General features: G+C 35.2%; 1 protein-coding gene and 1 pseudogene across 5 annotated transcripts in view; one reads left to right on the top strand and one right to left on the bottom strand.

Moving 5' to 3' along the window:
• The window catches only part of CUNH2orf76 (chromosome unknown C2orf76 homolog), a 59269-nt gene extending 49615 nt beyond the window's left edge, over positions 1–9654 (top strand). For 4 of the 5 annotated variants that reach the window (XM_039872679.1, XM_039872678.1, XM_039872682.1 and 1 more), the window contains 2 exons: positions 1877–1958; positions 9483–9654. In XM_039872679.1, the coding sequence (XP_039728613.1) occupies positions 1877–1958; positions 9483–9559 (159 nt within the window). In that variant the 3' untranslated portion in view covers positions 9560–9654. Of the gene's footprint in view, positions 1–1876; positions 4653–9482 lie in introns of those variants that run through there. The other variant, XM_039872680.1, reaches the window with a different exon arrangement.
• A 1387-nt stretch (positions 9655–11041) lies between these two features.
• LOC120610394 (uncharacterized) lies at positions 11042–11160 on the bottom strand (annotated as a pseudogene).
• Between the last annotated feature and the right edge of the window lie 3091 nt (positions 11161–14251).

Below are 14251 nucleotides of genomic sequence, written 5' to 3' on the forward strand. Positions count from 1 at the left end.
TTTAAAAAAATTCTATGAGAAAAATCAAGGAACAAATGAAAACTGGAGGAAATTTTTCTAACTCATAGAAAAGCCTAATTTTCATAGTAGATGACAATATTCTATGATTTTATTTAAAAAATTATCCTCCAAGTTCATTAAAAAACAAAATATTCACAGCTTTACCCACAATAAAATAAATACAAATAAGACTGCACTTAACTTATACCTGTTTGGCTGACAAAAGTCAGGAGGTTCTGGAAAACAGGTTCTCTCAGTGATCGGTAGTGTTAATGTAAACTGATACCACTTCTCTGTAATTTGTCAATATTTGTCAAAATAAAAATTGCAAGTCCTCTAAGACTCAACAATACTACTTCTAGGAATTTATCTTACAGATAAAACTTGTACATATGCAAATGACACATGTACAGGGATATTGGTTGCAGGTTTGTTTATGGTAGAAGAGATTGGAAACAAACCAAGTGCCCATCAGTAGACACTGTGTGTGCGTGTGTGTCCCATAAAATATGCTGCAGCCTTGATAAATTGAAGCAGCTCTGATACTGATTTTGAAAGACTTTAAGTTATATTTTAAGAGAAAAAAAGGTGTTAGAACACAGCATTTAATGTACTGCTTTTGTGTAAAAAAGTTTACATGCACATCTCTGCCTGCATGTGCACCTCCAGAGACAGTGTCTGGAAAGATACACAGGAATTAGTATAAGTTTTCCAGAGGAGAGCTAGGTTGCTAGTGGGTAGGGGATGGGAGGAGACTTACTTTCACTCTGTCCATATGTGCTTAGAGAACTTTGTATCCTGAGTATGTATTACCTATTCAAAAATGATCTTTTTAATTAAGTTGTTTCCCTTTGAACCTGTGTGCTCTGAAAGTCAAGCCCCTGTGCTCTGTGGCGAGTTAAAGCATGAACCGTGGCACATGATTCTGGGCCTTCTCTTTTGACTGTTCAGAGACCTTTCTGTTGACTGTCCCTCTCAGTCATATTCTAGAAGTAGAATACGTTGCTTGCTACATGGCTGCATTCTGGTTGACGAGTGGTGCCATATGTCACTTCTTTGTGTTTTTTTAGGGGCAGATATGAACTCAAAATTTTCTCCTATGTTGTTTAACTGGATTTGTAAATATTGTAGAGGGAACTCATCCACTGCCACCCCAAATTGCACAGAGAAATTTTACAGTTAATAGGACTGTATTGGGATCAAATGTTTATTAGCTAGAGTAAGGTTTTTAGATATGTGGACTTTTGGCCATCGAGGTAAACTTGTTTCTCTCAGAAGTCAGACTGATCAGAGCTCGGACCTCAGTTCCATGGCTGACCAGGAACTGAGGCCTGTATTTTAACCTCTCCGATTCCTCCTGGAAAATTGTGAGGATGAGATGATGATGATGATGACGATGATGATGATGATGGTGATGGCGACAGCAACAGCTTGGCGGCGGTGGCAGCTACAACAGAACAGTAAAGTAACAGCTAACAGAGAGAGTGCTTGCTATGCTATTGATACTGTGCTGAGGGTTTTATATGCTACATCTCATTTCATTCTAACCGCAAGGCAATAGAGAAGGTGCATTCTTTTCCCCCTTTTTACAGTTGAGGGAACTGAGTATTTACAGAGACTTTGTAGTTTGTTGAGAACACACAGCTGGACATTGGTGGAGGCTGAATTTTAAACCCGTTCCAGCTCCAAAGCTTTGCATAGTGTGTGCACTTTGTAGGTAGTCACCATCTGTCCACTTCTCTCCTTATAATAATGGTAGTAGAATATGACGTAGATTATTGCTATGACCCAGAGTAACAATTCTGTCTTCGAGAAACCTTACCAAATCTGAAACACATATAAGTACTGATAAAATGCATGTTTTCTTTCTTATTAGACAAATGAACTTGTGTTAAGTTTGGAAGATGATGACAGACTCCTATTGAAAGAAGATAGCACTCTGAAAGCAGCTGGAATCGGTGAGAAAGAGTGCTGGGCAGTGCTGAGTGAGGGGCACCCGCTTTCCTGGCTCGCCTGGTGACACCTGGCTGATTATGTTTGGAGAACTCACTGCAAAGTAAATGCTACCCTTGGTGCTCTTTATACTACTTCATAATTATTCAGAGGAGGAAGATGAGCATGATGAACATTCAGATCACTTGAGGGCAGTGGATATCTGCTCGCCAAATGTTTCGAATGCCAGTAGTTCTCTTCAGAATATGTGCTCAGAATTCTGAGGTTTATTTTCAGTGATTGACAGGTTATTACTCACTTAACCTACTTACTCTTTTCAGCATCATTTGAACCGATGGTTTGAGAGAAATGGACCTGGTAGTAGAACTAATGTGGAATAATGAAGTGAAATGTTTGTAGAACATGCAGCATGTTTTCTCAGAGTCATCCAGATCACTCAGGGCCAACCAAGTCATGGAATTTCAAATAGAAGCCTAGTATGTACAGTTGAAAAAATTGCCCAATTTAGCCTTTCACCCTGGAAAAGGCATATAGTTCTAGTTTAAAGAAATGCTTTGTGACATATTTTGTGACCATTAGATGTCACTCTAATTCTACTTATATGTATACCTAAAGATTATCTGGCAATAGGGGTAAAGATTTTAAGAACAGTTAAATGCATTATGTCTCTGACATACTTTTGTGGTGGTCAGTGACTCTAATGAAACAGTACAAATCACACTTTTATAATTATTTATATGTACTGGTTAAGAGGTACTCGAAGTGAGGTCCGTGCTAGGCAGCCTTACATTTTTTGACAGGTGTTCTGTTGAATTAGTCACTTATGTCAGGAATTCACTTTTGAGTGATACGTAGGCTAAAGTGAGTTCCTGACATATCTTCCAGTTAAAATAAGATTTTAAATAACATGTTATGAAATCTTAGACTTCTTTTCTTTGTCTATACTATTTGCTAGATTTAGTGTTTTCCCCTTATGAATACATAAGATTGCTGTTGTCTGAAAAAATTTTTATTTTTGCATTTTTTCAAATGCTATTATATTATTATAGTAGGTAGCACCTGTGTTATTGAGGCATGTGGCCACTAGGAGCCAGCACTGCTTGTTGTTAAAGCATAAAGCTATAATGAATATAATAGACTGGTATTGATGTAGAAATTGACAGATCCATGGTCTAAAAGACCAGAAAAATCCAAAAACAATATGATAAGGTTTTGACATCTCTAGTAAGTGAGGAAAGAATGAATTATCCAGAAAATGATGTTTCACCCATTGCCAAACCATTTTGGAAAAAAAATTTTAATCCTTATGTCAGTCTTTATTCCAAAATAAATTCTAGATAATTTAAATGTTATAATGTAAAAAGTTTTTTAAAAAGTAGCTCAATAGTTTATAATCTTGGGGAGGAAGAAGAGGTCTCTAAGTATGACCTTGAAGGCAGAGCTATGAAGTGGGGAGAGATGATAGATTTGACCACATAAGAAATAAAAAATATAAACAAAGTTAAAGAAGAAGCAACAAACTATAAAAAAGTATTTGCAGCATATATGACAAATAAAAAATTATTAGCCTGACTTTATAAAAAGCTCTTATAATTAGTATGAAAAAGATAAATAAGAAATTCTACTGACAGAAGAAATAGCTAACATATGAAAAACAGTTCAGCCTTATTAGTCATGAGAAAAATGCACATGAAAATAGACACTGTTGTATGTATTCTGTTAGTTTAGTGGTTAAGAATTAGAGCCTGGAGCCAGAGTGCTTGGGTTCATAACCTGATTTGGCCACTTACTGTCTGGATGACCTTGGACCAGCAGTTATTATAAGACTAGCAGACATGAAGAGAAGTGGTAGCATTGGGAAATGGATACTCGTCCATACTACTGTTGGGAATGTATATTACTTCTGAGTTTCTGTTGGTCAATTTGACAAATAAGATTTTCTCAAAATTAACGCGCTGTTGTATCTATTTCCAAGCCAACAGGAACATGCTTCCTCCAGCCCTGTGACTCTTGTTGAAGGTGTGATATGCCTTTTAAAAGATGGCAGTGTTCTCTCTCACCTTCTCTGCTTACGAATCTCTGACGTAGAGCTCTTTATTTATTGACTGGAAATAGAATATATTGTGCGATACCATTATTGTTTAAAAATGTCAATATATTTACATGTCTGTATATGTATATGGAGAAAAGGTCACATGCCAAATTTATAGAAATGGTTTTTCCAGGAGGTGGCATTGGGAGAAATCGATTTTTTATTTCTTCTCCATATTATCTGTTTTTGTAATTTAGATTTTTTTCTATAGTTTACATATTTTACTTCTAAATTAAGGAACCAATTTTAAAGAATAAAGTCCCAGAGTTGGAGAAAATTGATTTGAACAAGGGCTCTGAATTTTGCTTGTTTTGTAACCTTCTGTAAGCCAGTGAGCCTCTCTGAATTTCTATTTTGATTTCTATAAAACAAAAGAGAAATAATTAAACCTATTTCAGAAGGCTGGCATAAGGATTGAGTAAAGAATATATATGAAAGCCTGGAGGAGTACATGTGTAGGCCCTCAAAAATACTTATTTTATTTGGAAACCATTTTGGAGAAGGCAATTGGTAAATGTCTTGGATTTATTAAAATATTGAGTTGTTGGTTTGTCATTAATTTCAGATCTACGTAATGAACCACCTATAAAGGTGAGACTCAAATCCATTTTTTTGTGTTTCTTCTTTAAGGTCATAGGCCTTTAATCAGAATCAGGTTCTTTTCCCCGAGTCCTTCACTAGTTTCAGGGTGGTGCAAGAACTTCCACTGCCCTGCTGCCCTGGCAGGCCTGCAGTCCTGGTCAGGGGAGACTTCTGTCCTCGCTGGAATGATTTTCTCTCCTGTACGTTCCCCTCTGTTACCTACAGCAGTGTTGGTGTACTCTGGAGAACAAGCCACAGTTGTACAGGGGAAGGAGGTAGTGGTCCCTGCAGAGCTACAAAAAATTCTAAGTGGGAGTAGAGTTGTAAAAATGATCCTTGAAGTGTGTGATTTTTCTAGGGAATTTTCTCTCCCTTGGTGCCACGTCTGGTTAGATTTTTAAGAGGGTTAAGAGAAAAATTTCAAGTCCTCACTCTCTCCATTTTTACCACTTGATCTTGCTGTGGAGCTGTCATTCGGCGATCACAGACAGTTGCCATGGGAATAATGCCAATGTAACAAATTTATCATTATGACTTTTCTGCAAAATTCATGAAAGAAGAAGAAAGATTGTGAGGGGAGAAATTAGGGGAACAAACTTGTTTGAAGATTTTTTTTTTCACAGAGAATTTCTCCAGTTCCTACCCAGGCCTTTTATCTGCATTGCAGATCCCAATTGTATATTCTGCCTGACGTGGGGGAAGTTTTTGTGCACTTAGTGCTAAAATATAAGTAAGAAGATTTGCTTTGTGGAAGGAAGAAGGCCACTTTACCTAGAATTGTTACTTATAATTTAAAGATTTTTACTTTGTTTTTAACAATTATAGTTTTATGGACTAATTCCCCTAAGCAATACATTTGCATGTAAGTTTTTGTTTTTGGTGATATTTTATCTCTTTTATTTTACTACTTTCTACAACTGTTTACACCTTTTGAATCCTCTCTGGTTTAGGTAAGAAATTGTGACAGGGTTAACTCCTCTAAAGCCGGTTGTGTTTGATTGGAAAATTTTAAAAACCAGATACAGTAGACTAAACCATATATTAATCTGAGGGAAGAGTTCATGTCAAGCCAGATCCTGTAATAGTTCCAAAACTCCCTGTGGTTTGATTTCATTTTGCATGTGTCTCCTTTTGTCTGCTCACAGCCAGACCCTGTCTTTGTGCCTGGCACTTTTTGGCTATCTCATCTGTACAGCTAATATTGTAGGATACCTTGCCTCTCGTTTCTTTATTAGGAGGCAGTTGGCAGTTGTTTCCTCAAGGTTTCAATCCCTGTCCCATTCTTTTTGGGGTAGTAGTATTCTGGGGCATACATGCTTTCCTCCTTTGACAGCATGTTAATGGTGGCTGTTCTTCCTGTTAACATCGTTAACAGATCAGTAGCCGGTCTCTTGGTAAGGAAGATGGTGGGCCCCAGGGAATTTGAGATTCCAGAGCAAGGGGTCAGAATGAACCTCCCATAGATTTTTCTTCCCTGTTTACGCTCCCCTTGCCATTATGGAAATCACAGGCATGTGTCCTATCAAAGGTCAAATTTATTTTACTAATTGTTTTCTTCACACTAGTTTGAAATCATCTCTGCCAATTGATCCAAAACAGACACTTGGAGCAAATATGAAATAAAAAGCACAGTAGTTGGGAACTCTTTGCAGGATTGTTGACCACCTTCGGCAAAAACAGAAATACAACTCAGCTGTGAGCAGAGTTTCAAATGATTTGTAGGTTAGGATTTTGTGGAAGGATAGGATGTATTCCTGGAGCAGGAGAGAAGTTGAAACTTTTTCCTTTTGGTCTCAAATCGCTGCAGAAACCACACCTTGCCCTTCTTGCATCTTTTTTTTTTTTTTTTTTTTTTTTTTTGCCAACAATCTGAAATTATTATCACATTATAGTCTGCCCTGATCATTATCTGTACCACAAAGCCTCTACATACATGTCTTTTTTTCTCAGATGGCAGTTGCTGTGCCTTCCACTATTCTGGTGCTGACTAGTACGAGGCTAGGGATTTAAAACTATGCAGTAAACCCTTTTGATAGGTGGTTTATTGAGATAGATTGGTTGAGGTGTTTAAGTATATTGCCTTGAATTTTTCTTGAAATTTTACATTTATAATTGGTTTATTTTATTTGAAGTCATTATTTTTCCTGTTAAAGGTGTGTGTGTGTGTGTGTGTGTGTGTGTGTGTGTGTGTGTCTGATCTGTTTAGAAACATTATAAAATTATTCATTTTATAACCAAAGTTTGAATGTCCTGGCTTGTGTTCATTTCATTAAACTTGAAAGTCAATATTAAAATGATCTGCAGATGTATTTGGAGAGTTCTTACTTGATTTCATTTGATAGTAAGACGAAGGGATGAACTGGCAATATACTTATTGAATTTTAGATTGCACATTCATTTCAGATTCACAAGCCAAGGCACTATGCACCTGAGTGCACTGCCGCCTGCAGCACATTTAATTTAAAATCAGGTGCCCTAGGGGACTAGCACACGGTAGACTTCCTGAGGGCTCTTCTCCAGCCATTTAAAATAGAATTTGGGAAGCAAGAATTTACGGGATAATGGTACAAAGGATGATTCTTTAGAGGTCTTGAAAACCTTTTGTAATTCTTTTTCACTTTAATTGGCGAGTAAATTTGCAGTATAAGTACATAATATCCTTCTCTCAAACATTTTCAACAGAGTTTTACAGATTTTTAAAAACATATTCTATTTGTTTGAGAACCACATTACTAAAATTTAAAATCCATTTTATGTATTACTTTTGAATGTTCAGAGTAATTGACTTTTAATTTGTATTGTTTTCCAGTTTGTTAAGGGTGAAAATTTTTTATCAACCTGAAGTTTTGAATTTAACTCATTTGTCAGTCTAGTTTGCCTGAAAAAAAATGCATTCATCTGAAAATAAAATCTTTACCTTAGGTGATCTCATTTTAAGCTTGTATTATGAGAGAGCATACTTTCTGTAAATAATGGATTGATCCGTAAGTTAATTAGACCAAAGAAAAACTGCACGTTAAAAATGCTTTGTCAGTCCTTTCTTTTTGTCAGTTCATTCCAAACCTGTTATTACTGTACTGCAGAGCTCTACAATGTATTTGTTTATCAAGAAGTACAGATAATGTCAGCTGCAGTAAGTGAAAACTGTAATTACAGTTAGCGTGTACTGAGTGAAGTGCTGTGTGGGAAAAGCAGTGTGTAAAGTTCTGTATGTAAATAGCACGTCAGATAAAACCTTGCATTGTGATTATTAAGAGGGAACTTTTGCTCATTCTCCACTAGAAAGATGATTAGAATCACTTGCAAATTATGTCTACCTTTGGGTAGACTTCCCTCAAAAAGGAAACCCTGGGAGCTTTTTATATAAAGAATAGATCTCAAAGGATCTTATCTTTGAATATTGGATGTTTTTGAAGCCCCCTTTTTAACGTTTTACTGATTCCAAGTGTGGAGCCTCTTACCCTTTCTTTTAAATGCTTTTTTTGGGGGGGGTGGGGGTACAGTTTTAACTGTACAGTAACTAAATGCACTACTCCTCATTGATTCCCAGTTTCTCTCTGCTGTATCCTCCCCTGTGCGTGCTCACCCCCACCACCGTTTATTGTAATGAGAGTTTGCAACCTGATTTTCATCAAGATTAATCTTCATTGAATCTAGAAGAAGTAGTAGGACTAGAATGAGGGTATGAGACTATGGCTGCCTTTATTTCTTCTTTCAACATTTCTGTAATGAGCATGTATAACTTATGATAGAAAAACATTAAATTTGTTATTCTTAAACCAAACAAAAACATTTTTAATGAAATGTCATGCTGTCTTTAATTTCCTTCTTTTGTGACAAATTCTAGTGATGAGATGAGAGTTGTAAATGAAGTGGTAATCCTTGGCGTCCTTCCTTATTATCCTATTTATTTGGCTTGAAGAGTTTTGCTTGTCTGTTTTTAGAGGATATGTTAATTGAGTGATCAGTATTCATTACAAATAATCTTGTCTGTTTTCTTGTTGAGATTCTGAAGGCCCTTTTGCTCTTTCTGTAAAAGCTAAGCAGACTGTATTAACTTCTGGTTTAATTTGAAAAACGAATGTGGAACTTGTTGGCGCAACACCTTAAAGAATTGCATGTTTAATAATTGGAAGGCTTTCCATCAGATTTGTCTCCAGTCTGAATTAATAATGTTGCTGACTTATTGTTTTAGAAGACGAAGTCCTTGACCTGCTAGGTTGAAAGAATTGTGACTGCTCTGAACCTTTGTGGGTCCTTTAGCTGTGCCATATCCCCTGTGAATAATTAGAGGTATTTGAAGGTATTGCAGTAGAAGCCAATTTGTGTCTTTCACTTTGCATATTGTTGAAGCCTCATGAATTAATCATAAGCAGGCAAAAAATTAACTTCTTCAGACACATATTTTGATGGGTCATGAGAGAGAATGTAAAGTGATCTGTAAAATATTCTACTGATCCTCTGAGTATTAAATTATTATACCTACAGGCTAATTTCAGAGGAAAAAGAGTTTTTCCTCCTCCTTTAGTAATTGAGTAGCAAATTTGAAAAAATAAAGGTTTGTTACTTTCTAAGACTGTTAAGAGGACTATAAACGAGCAATTTAATAATTTCCTGAAAACCAGATTCTTGTGTTAATTCTTGTTTTTACTTTCAAATTATTTGAATTATAGATTCTTATAATTACAGTTTATACTTCTTGTTGATTTGGTGAAGTGTGAAACCAAACAAATAACTAATCGTTCTCACTTTGGGCATCTTAAAGCACTCAATGAAAGTAATGTGGGTTTCCATATTTGTTTAAAATCCAATTTTACATTAAAAACTTTTTCCATTTTCTGTTTTTTTTTTTCAGCCAATGAAACTGAAATTGCATTCTTCTGTGAAGAAGATTATAAGAACTATAAAGCTAATCCTATTTCATCCTGGTGAAAACCTCAAGAGGGCTTCCTTTTTGCGTACCTATATTAAGCTCTTTATTCCACTAGTGAGGTTTTGAAATTGACAAATAAACTTTTAAAAATTAACCCCAGGCTCTGCTATTTGAGTTAAAATCTGTTTCTCTCTCTGCAGGTCTCATTTTTCTTTCTTTCTTGTTGTAAAATATATTTATTTATAAGAAAATGTTGCTTTTTAAAAAAAATTAAGAAATAGTTATTAAAAAATATCATGGAATATTGGTTCTTTAGTCTAATTTGTTTTTCTGAAATTAGGGGATATTTTGGTGATTTGCATGTTGCATTCTTTAAAAATATTATAAGACTGAGGTAATCCTGTTTATTTTGTATATTTTCCATAGTTTCTAATTGGAGCCACTGTGATTGTCTTTGGCTAGTAGAGATTATAAGAGTCTCTCATGATTATCAGTGCCATCTTTTTGCTCATGGTGATACACACCGCCATACATGAAATTGAATTATGTATGTTTTAGGGCAGTTCATAGATGTAAGAGGATTTCTTCTTTTCTTTTAGTACTTCAGCCTACACAGATAACATTACCGAATTTTTTTTTTCTGAGTTGTGTTTCCTGACTTAAAGAGCAGACTATAATAGAATGAAATTCTTTTATTTGGACAGAGGAAGTAACAGGATGTTTGCACTTCTGGAAGAAAATTGTTCATTGCGAACAAGCCTAAGTCATGGAAGACACATTCTTTCAAAATAATACTTTCAGTTCCTAATAATGGCTGACCACCAGCACCTGAAGGGTAGTAATTTCAAAGGGGCCTTTCAGCCAGCAGGTGTCAAATCAGAACTCCTAGAGAGGTTAGTTGGCTCTAAAATTTTTCCATGAACCCTTAAAATTGCCAGCAGGGCAAAACTGGTTTTATTGTGGTACAGGTAGAGGCCAATTTAAGAAAACACATTCTTTTTAAAAACTCACCTTTGAAAGTCTGGCTAACATAATCAGAAAATGCTTTGCTTTGTTGAAAGATTTAATAGAGCCTTATTTTAAAAAGAAATTTTATTCGTCGTTTCATTTATTAAAGAAAGCGCTGAATGCACAAATGATCTAGGCTTCTGGGGATCTAATAAAGAATAAAATAAGATTCAGTTGCCTCAATGAGTGAGGAAAAATATGTAAGCAAGTAATTTTAATAGCAGTGAACCATTGATGATGGGGTAATTAATTCTGTGTGGGATTAATTTTTACTTCAAAAGAAGTACCAGTTGAGCTTTGTCTTAAAAAATTGAATAGGAATTTAAAATATATATTATATATATATATATATATATTTTAAAATTCTAATCAATATTCAATATTTTATATATATATATATATATATATATATATATATATATGCTCTCCTATATATATATATTTTTTTTTTTTGGCGGCAGAGGAACCGCCCGTTGACCTCGCAGATTGCAAGGACCTTGTCATTTTACAATCTCTTATTTTTTTATTTGTTATGCCTACAGCACCTGGTCTTCCTAGGTGTTCTCCCATCCAAGTACTAACCAGGCCCAACCCTACTTAGCTTCCGAGATCAGACGAGATCAGGCTTGTTCAGGGTAGCGTGGCTGTAGACTGAATAGGAATTTTTGCTTAGTAGAAAATAAGGAAAAGGCTTTCAAGAAAGAGAACAGCACATATCTAAAGGCAAAGCACTGTGAGAGAGCTTGGAGGGTCAATAGAAAGTATACATTTCAGTGTGCTGGAGTGTAAAGCACTTGGAATAGAGTGGAAAAAGATAAAATTGGAAGGTGGGTTGAGCTAGGCCCTAGAAGTCATGCTAAAGAGTTAGAACTTTATCTAGTAGGTAGTTGGGAAACAGTAGAAAGATTTTAATAGGTAAATTGCATGATTAGATTTATATTTTAGAAAGCTTTTGTGGCAGTGTCCACATGGCAGAAAGACTAGAAGACACTTGTCATAGACCAGGTGAAGACTGGAAGGCCTCAAGGTAGGGCACAATAGTGGAAGAGGAGAGGAAAAGAGACCTTCTTGAGATAGTGTGAACATTTGGTTGCGCATTAGATGGCAGCATTGTGTTAGGTACTCTTCATGTATTATCTCATTTAATTTTTACAACTCTTAAGTCTTGATGTCATACCTGTTTATAGAAGAGGAAATTGAAGCCTAGAGGGGTAATTTACCCAAGGCAGTGCAGTAATGTGCACTGGGATTGGAACCAGGTTTGTCTTAAAATCCTGACCTCGCCTATTCGATCTCATGGCCTCCCAGTAGAGGTCTGAGGTGGAAGGACAAGTGGAGTCTTTGGTACTTGGTGAATGGCTGGGTGGGGAAGGCATAGAAGGAGTTGTGGAGACATCAGTGATTCTTGCTGTAGTAAGTGACTGGATTGATGGTGACAGCATTAACCCAAAAGGGGAATTTAGTAAGTAGAACAACAGGATAATGCGAGGTCCATTTGTTCATTTTGTTAACATTCAATTTACATACAAGCTTTTAAAGAAAAATTAAGCGTGTCTTTACCTGTATATTTTCTTTTTAATGAATAATCCAAAAATATATACATACAATCCTGTGTTTTAGTGTGTACTTATTATTAGAGAGTTACATAGGGGCTTTTTTCACTTATAGATACTGATGTTAAAGTCAGAAATAGAAATCTATTATGACTATAAAGGGCTTTTACCTGGAATGGAAATTGGTTCAAAATTATAGACAATCTATCGATGTAATTCACAGAATCTATAGGTTAAGGAGGAGATCATGCTTATCTCAACAGATGCCAAAAAAGCAATTGATGATACGCAACCCCATGCTTGAGTAAAAACTTAGAACAGAATGCCCTTAACTTGACGAAGGTTACCCCAGAAAACTACTTAATGGAGAAGTGTTGAAGCAAACCTGTTGGATATGACTAGGACAAAGATGACTACTCTCACCAAGACTATTCAGAATTGTTCTGCAGGTTTTACTGTAGCAGATACAGTAAGAAAAGTAAGAAAAACCACAGATACTGGGAAGGAGGTGACAAAACATTTGCTGACAGTACGATTGCAGGAGAATCAACTGAGAAGTTATGAGAGCTAATAAGAGACTTCAGGAGTGCTTGATAATGAACTTCAAGTGTGCACAAAAGCTATTAAAAAATGTCACTAGAGGATTTAAAAGACCCAAATTGAGATTATATGTTCAAGGTGGAAGCTCTGGTGTTGTAAAGAGGTAGATTTATATCTAATCTGTAATTTAGTGCAACCTCAATCAAAATCCCGAAGGATTTATGTTGGAATTTGAGGAACTGATTTTAAGATTCATATGGAAAAGTAAATGTGCAAGAATAGCCAAGATTAATTTGGAAATATTTAAAAGTAATTAAAACAGCTTGGTGTAGTGATACAGAAATAGACAAAAAAAGTCAATGGAGTATAGAAACTAATGTGTTTGAAAACTTAGTATATAATAAAGGTCATATATGTAATCAGTGAAGAAAAGGATATTTAGCATCTGGCCAGACGTTAAAAAATGATCATGTCCTACTTCCTACCATTCACTAAAATTTCAGATGGATTAAATAACTAAACATGAAAAACAAGATGAGTTTATTAGAAAAAAATATGATTATATTTCTGAACTTAGAGTGGAGAAGGCTTTGTTAAAATGCAAATACTATAATACTAGATTAAAAAATCATAAAGATTTAATGACAATGAGAGAAACTACTTGCACTTATAAAGAAGACAAAGGATTAGTTTTCAGAATATATGAATTATGATAAGTCAGTGAGAAAAGGACAAACATGCGATGGAAAAATAGATACATTTTATAAAAAGAAATTCAGAAAAAAGGAAACGTGGCTTATAAGCATATAAAACGATGCACATCCTGTTTTTCATGGAAATTCATATTAAAAACAATAGGGTACCATTTTCATTCATCAAGTTGGCAAAAAGTAAAGGATTTTGGTAGTAAATATTGGCAGTGATGTGTGCCTACACTGCCAATGGGAGTATAAATTTGTGTACAGCCACTTAGGCAAGCAATTTGGTGTGGTATCTATTAAAATAACAAATGAGCTTATTCTACTGACCCAGCAGTTTCACTTCATATAGTCCATCCCAAATAAACCTCATGCCTGCAGAAGGAAGCATTTAAAAGGGAATTCACTGCAGTGTTACTTATAATAGACAAACACTATAAACAAATGATGTCAATAGGAGAGTAGATAAACTGGTATATCTATATTCTGGATTACTGCTTAATTTAAAACAATGAGGGACATCCATGTTATTTACTGATATGGGACGATCTTTGAGACATCTTGATGAATGAAATTACAAAGGGATTTGTAAACTGATGTTATTTGTTTTAAAAAGCACAAAATGATAATATATAATGTGCATGTATATGTACATATATACATGTGTATGTGAATATAGACATCGTATATTCATATGTACATAGACCAAAGTATATACACCAAATTGATAACATTGATTACCTCTGGGGAGGGGACAAGAATTGGGAGGTACAGGTGGTAAAATGCTTTATGTGTAATGTTTATAAAGAAAATGTATTTGCATTAAGAATTAGAAAAAACTAATACCTGTATTAGTAAAGAAGCAGGAAAAAAACTCAGATAATTGCTGTTAACATTTGGCATATTCCATGTAGGATTTTTTTCAATGTCTCTGATCTTTATGGTGAGTTAA

This window comes from Pteropus medius, unplaced genomic scaffold (assembly GCF_902729225.1).
Source record: "Pteropus medius unplaced genomic scaffold, Ma_sr-lr_union100, whole genome shotgun sequence".
NCBI classification, from domain to species: domain Eukaryota; kingdom Metazoa; phylum Chordata; class Mammalia; order Chiroptera; family Pteropodidae; genus Pteropus; species Pteropus medius.